Below are 6,000 nucleotides of genomic sequence, written 5' to 3'. Positions count from 1 at the left end.
CATTTGACTGCCAAGATTAGTGTTTATGGCCAGGATGGCAATCTAATTAAATATCTAAGAATCAGAAAACTGGACAATATTCAAGGCCAACTCAGCATTAAATTAGAAAATTTAGCCTGGCTACTCTATCAATATATTCAGCTATCAGCCCAGCTACTACCCCAACTATAAGTTTAATGAATTTGGTCAGCATACTGTGTCACAGATGTCTACATACAGCCATGAACCTAAATCATCATAAATAAGATGCTTCAGTTGGGCATGGCAAAATATATTAGAGGAGCTTTGTCAGTTACCAGCAACCTGCTTGCTGATAGTTGAGAAACAGCACTGTAAAATGCATGAGCTGCCTTTTGTAGTTTTTTGCAGGAAGCCTTGGAGAGCCGCAGATAATTTGCTTTCAATGATTCATCAAGTTGGCCCTTTGTTTCACTAATTTGAGTGTCAAGTGCAACCACATAATAAAGAATTACCAAGAACTGATAAGATTATTCTTATACTGTAGCTCCTGTCTTAACAACTGGTACTATTCTAACCTAAACCACAAATGGAATAAATAGCAAGTATACTTGCAATGCCAGCAATCTTCTTTGAAATGACAAAGCATGTTTACTGCCATCTCCACTGATGTAGCATACATTTTTGTTTCTGCTAATAATTTCTACTTTCTTAAAAAGCATCACCTGCTGAATGCTGTGCCATAGCTAGAGATGACATTTGTTCCACTGTTAGTCTACCAATGAATTAGTAAAGATGAAAAATGGATTTCAGCCTTGAGAAATTGACAATTCCAGCCTTGAGAAAGATATTATTGTGAACATGGTTGAGTTAGCCTGCTGATCATTTTCTCCTTAATGTAGTCTTTAATGTTATATTGCTATAGGGTAGATGTGAAGTCATATATTAGAACTATTATTTTTGATGAATAATTTCAAGAGAAATATGTTCATAATTAAGATCTAATTTTTTTCAAAATGCTATACTGTCATTTTAATAACTTCATAAGAAACCAATCTGAAAATGGGTTGTTTTGAAGGGGCGAATATATAAATATGGAATTCCTAGAGCAAGAAATTCATGTAATTTAAGTTGCTTTATTAAAGTTTTCACAATTGAACTATGCATCATTAATACAGCAAAATCAAAGAAGGAAACAGTAAAGGATGCCAGAGGACTGCTTATGAAATGATAGTAGAACGACTTTTATTTCCAGCAACCAGAAGGATGGCATGAGGAGCAAGAGTACAAGAAACTACAGCTCCACTTACTAGTGAGACCAGCATGTGTTTACATTTTTAAAAACTTATTATGAAGGGTTGTTAGATAATAAGGAAGCAGGAGACTCTAAAAGTTGTTAAAACTATACTAGAAATGGAGGGTGTTAAAATATTTACAAACAAAAAATTAAAATTATTTAGATGAAAAATTGTTGCCTCAAAACCACAAGGCTCAGAAAACCCAGTTAATGCTTAGAGAGGGGTGAATCTTCCTCTAGGCAAAATGGAAATAAGGTAATTGAAGATTGGGTCCTAGTGTTAAAAGCAGGATTTTAAAAAAGGCAAAGCTAGTGTCAGCCTGCAGGGATATAATGCCGTTGTAGTTTGAAAAGGTTTCATTTATGTTGATCAGAATCCCACCCACTGATTAAATATGACATTGTGCAGAAGACTGTAGAGTGTGTTTCTATCCCTCTCTGCTGTTCTGTTTCAGAAGAGGGGAAAGTGGCTGCTGTGTGTGTGCTGAGATGAGGTTTCTTTCTGAGGAATAATGCGACCTAACTTATGTCTTCCTTTAACTTCTAAAAAGAACAGGAGTACTTGTGGCACCTTAGAGACTAACCAATTTATTTGAGCATGAGCTTTCGTGAGCTACAGCTCACTTCATCGGATGCATACCATTTTTTCATTCTTTGTGTGTATAAAAAGATCTTCTATACTTTCCACAGTATGCATCCGATGAAGTGAGCTGTAGCTCAGGAAAGCTTATGCTCTAATAAATTGGTTAGTCTCTAAGGTGCCACAAGTACTCCTTTTCTTTTTGCGAATATAGACTAACACGGCTGTTACTCTGAAACCTTTAACTTCTACTTATCCTGAAACTGCCTCAGTGCTGGAGACGAGGAAGGACCCGGAGTAGTTTAGGACCCAGCAGACAGTGGCAGGCGGCAGTTGTGTAGATCACTGAGAGACTAAGAGGGTCCAGTCCAGTTTTAATTCTGTCTCTAATCTCTGCCACAGCAGTGCTTTCCCCAACAGCCCCAGCTCGGGCTCGGGCGTCTGTCTCTCCAGCCTGATCCCCGGCAAAAAACATGTCACTGGCTTCCTCACAGTAGCAACCCTAGAGGGAAAAGTGGCCCCAGATGCGCAAGCCTGAGGATTCGGTACAAAGAGGTGCACAAAATGAAGACCCTGATGGTAAGTCAGTTGTTGGACCTAATTACCCTAGGTCACCCGGGGACCAAACGAAAGCAGCCCTGGTGGGGAAGAAGACGAGGGTAGTGGATCGGGGCTGGCCAGGGCATCAGACATATGCTCCAGCCTTTCCAGGGCTGCTATCTTCTCTTTTGTTATATTTGACGAAGGGGAACAAACCCGAGGAGGAGGAGGAGGAGAACTTTCCACCTGCTTTTCTTTTATTCTTGTGCAGCGTTATTGTTCAGAGCGGGTGGGAAACGGATCGGCTTAAAGGATGAGTCTGGATGTAACTTGGCTAGAGCAACAATTCCTAACAGTCATGAAAACGCAGGGGTGGAACGGCTAAAGGGGGATGAAGGCACGGGAAAGAGAGCGGAGGGGGAAGGGGAAGCCTGGGAAGGGGAAGGAAGGAGAGGGGGACAGGGAAAGACGGGGCTGGGGGGCAGAGGCGGAAGGAAAGGAAGAAGAAGGGGATGAGAGATGAAGGGGTGGAGAAGGGAGGGAGGGAGGCAGCGAGAGGGGGAGAGGAGAGGGGCGGCGGCGGGGGAGGGGGGATTATTGGAGTTCTCTAGCCGCACTTTTGCCTGGTCTTCATTGGTGTCAAACTTGCAGGAGCTGCACAGGGAAAGGCGCGGCGATTGCTGCCAAAATAGACCCCCTCACCCGAGCAGCTGCACCCTCCCGCCCGCCTGGATAGACACTGCCCCGCAAGTGAAACAAACTGGGAGCCCCGCCTTCGCCGCTGCCCCGGGCTAGGTGTAGCCCCCTGCAATGTGATCCCCCCCCCCGAGAGAGGGGGGCAAATAGGTAGCGCGGCATAGGGCTGGGGTGGGGGGGGGGTGTGCAGAGCAGGAGACCCAGACTCCAGCCCGTCTCCCCCGCTCAGGATTTGAACCATCCCCCCGCCCCTCGCCTCCTTCCAGGGTGTCCAGTCTTTTCCCACGCGGGTCGGGGTTTGAACTGCGCCCTCCCCCGTTAGGCTCCCTCCGTCCGTGGGTCTGTGCCCCAGGCCCTGCGCTTTGCAGTTCGCAGCGGCGGCTCAGTGTCTCTTTGTCCCCTTTGCAGCGCCACGGGCTGGCGGTGTGTTTAGCGCTCACCACCATGTGCACCAGCTTGTTGCTCATGTACAGCAGCATCGGCGGCGGGGGCCAGAAAGAGCCGAGCCAGCAGCAGCAGGTGGCGGCGGCGGCCAGTGGGAAGCCGGAGAGCAAGCAGCTGGGCGCCAGCCAGCAGCGCCCCAGGCTCCCTGTGGGGGCTGGGCTCCTGGAGGGCTACAGCGGCGTCCTGGACCACAAGGTGAGGCGATGGCACCCCGGCCTGGACACGAGGGCAGGGGGGATGGAGCACCCCAGGCAGGTGCAAGGCCCTTTGGGGGATCTATGGGTGCCTCCCACATGGTTCCTCCCAGCTCAGGGCCTGCTCTCCCAGCAGAAGCTTTGCTCTCCCAGCAGGTCCTGAATGATTGGCTCAGACATGTCATTTGGCACCATTCCCCTGGGAGAGGGGTGGGACTGGGGTGGTGGTACTCCTTGTCCATGGGGTAGCCGTGACTCCTGCATCCCTTGCCCTGGTGTGACTCTACTGCCCTTTGCTTAATGGGAAGCGGGACTGTGACTCATGGTGGCAGGGACGTCATTGTTTTCCGCTCGTTCTATGTGTATGAGGGAGGGGGGTGGTATGACTGGCCCCCTTAGCCATTTATTTGTGGTGGTACACCAGTGGTTTCATTGCTTCCGGACTGATGCCTCGGACCCTATTCTACTCTTCTCTGCTCACGTCTGTATACTGCACTCATTCCTGTAGTATCTGAGCACCTTCCAGTAATGCAGAAAGCAGAGTGGCTGCACCTCTGTTCTGTGTTTGTTTCTCCACAAGCAGTGTTTTATTTTGGATTTTTAAAAAATAATATACATACCCATTGCTCTAGGTTTATGTTAGAGATAGCAAGGTCAAAGAACCGGGCCTTGACTTAGAGTGGAAGGTGGTGCAGCTTGCGATGATCCTTAGTTCTTGTAAGAGTTCATGCCACAGACTTGGACTGGCCCCCAAGAAAGCATAGGTGAGCTTCATCTTTATTGTAGAAAGGTCCATTGTGCCAGAAGAGTGAAGTTGTCGACCACGGTCTTCCTCTTGGAGGCATGCTGGCTGTGGTGCATCTCTGTGATTATGTACATTGCCGCCCTTTGATCTCAGGTGAACAAACTCTGGTGCCCTTCACCCATTCTGGGTAAACTGTGGTATCCCTTCCCTCAAGTTACGCTGCCTGTGGTGCTCAAAACCCCAGAGTGGGCTGACTGGGAACACTTGAGTCTGGGATGTCAGACTTCCGTATCCTTTACCTAAGGGTGAACGGACTCTGGTGTCCATCACCAGTGGTGTGCAATCTTGGCTGCACCTCACATAGGACAGACCTTAGTGCCCGTCGTTTGACGTGGGTAGATCCTGGAACCCCTCACAGAAGGCAGGGAGGGTGGATGGAGTCTAGTGGAGTAGGGCTCTCTAATGTGGTATCTAGACTCAGGAGAAGAAATATACAAAAGAAAGATATTGGCACGTATAAAGGTTGTATTTTGTGGTTGTAGTGGCATTTCCCTTCAGGGATAAAATTTAACAATTATTCACAATACTAAAATGTCACAGGCTACAGTATGTACAGCTACTGGCATTAGTGGGCCAGTACTAGTTTACTACCAAAGTAAATCACCTTATGCTTGAGGAGAATATTTGTTTGAAAATCAAGGCATTGGGCCTTGTAGAGCAAAGTATCGCATCAGGAATGTCTACACTGCAGTCGAAGGTGTGGTTGCAGCTTAGGTAGGCATACCTGCACTAGCACAAGCTAGCTAACACAGCTACAAATAGCAGTAAAGATGTGGTGGTAGAAGCATCAGTGTGGGATGTAGAAGCCTGCCTGGAACCCTCGCTTGCCTGATTTGAAACCCCTGCCACCTTATCTGCATTGGTCTTGTTAACTGTGCTAGCTAGGTTAAAGTTATTCAGGTATGCCTATCTGAGCTTCAGTCACACCTCCAATTGCAGCATAAACATACCCTAAATTTCAGTTATCACGTACTATGCTCAGATTACCTACCACATTCTTCTTTTACTTCATATACAGTCAGAATAGTAGTTCCAGGTCCACTCAGACATGGTGGCCACACAGCTTCTAAGAATATGGCTAACATATCTAATTTCGTATTCACTGTTGAAGAATGCTTTGCATGAGCCTCTCAGCACCTACTGAGGTTTGAAACTTTTTTCTTATTAATCTTTGTTTTCATGCATTTTACCTTGATTCTGCATCACAGCCAATGTTCTTAGCTTCAGCAGCGTTTTGCACTTTAGAAGCTGTATAATATTTTTTTTGAACTGAGCTCTTAAAAATTGTGGAACAGGCTGGATGGCTCTGAATCTGGTTCTTAGCATTTCACCCTTAGCATCTCAGGCCAACAGTGGTTGAAAATCATTGCCACCTGATGACTGAAATAAGTGGGACATCTCCCTTTAGTTCTTAGTAGCCAAGTGTTTACATTATAAAAACTATCAGGAGTGGCACAGAATCACTGTTTGTTGATAGCTGCTGCTG

The 6,000-nt window shown here is 46.6% G+C and overlaps 1 protein-coding gene across 1 annotated transcript in view; it reads left to right on the top strand.

Moving 5' to 3' along the window:
* The first annotated feature begins 2,180 nt into the window (after positions 1-2,180).
* Positions 2,181-6,000, top strand: part of ST6GALNAC5 (ST6 N-acetylgalactosaminide alpha-2,6-sialyltransferase 5) — a 96,780-nt gene continuing 92,960 nt past the window's right edge. Inside the window, exons 1-2 of the mRNA XM_073357301.2 lie at positions 2,181-2,414; positions 3,480-3,710. Of these exons, the coding sequence (XP_073213402.1) occupies positions 2,400-2,414; positions 3,480-3,710 (246 nt within the window). The 5' untranslated portion in view covers positions 2,181-2,399. The remainder of the gene's footprint in view (positions 2,415-3,479; positions 3,711-6,000) is intronic.

The sequence above is a fragment of the Lepidochelys kempii genome, chromosome 8, assembly GCF_965140285.1.
Source record: "Lepidochelys kempii isolate rLepKem1 chromosome 8, rLepKem1.hap1, whole genome shotgun sequence".
NCBI lineage: Eukaryota > Metazoa > Chordata > Testudines > Cheloniidae > Lepidochelys > Lepidochelys kempii.
Note: the sequence above shows the minus strand (reverse complement) of the source record. Positions and strands in the feature narration are given on the sequence as shown.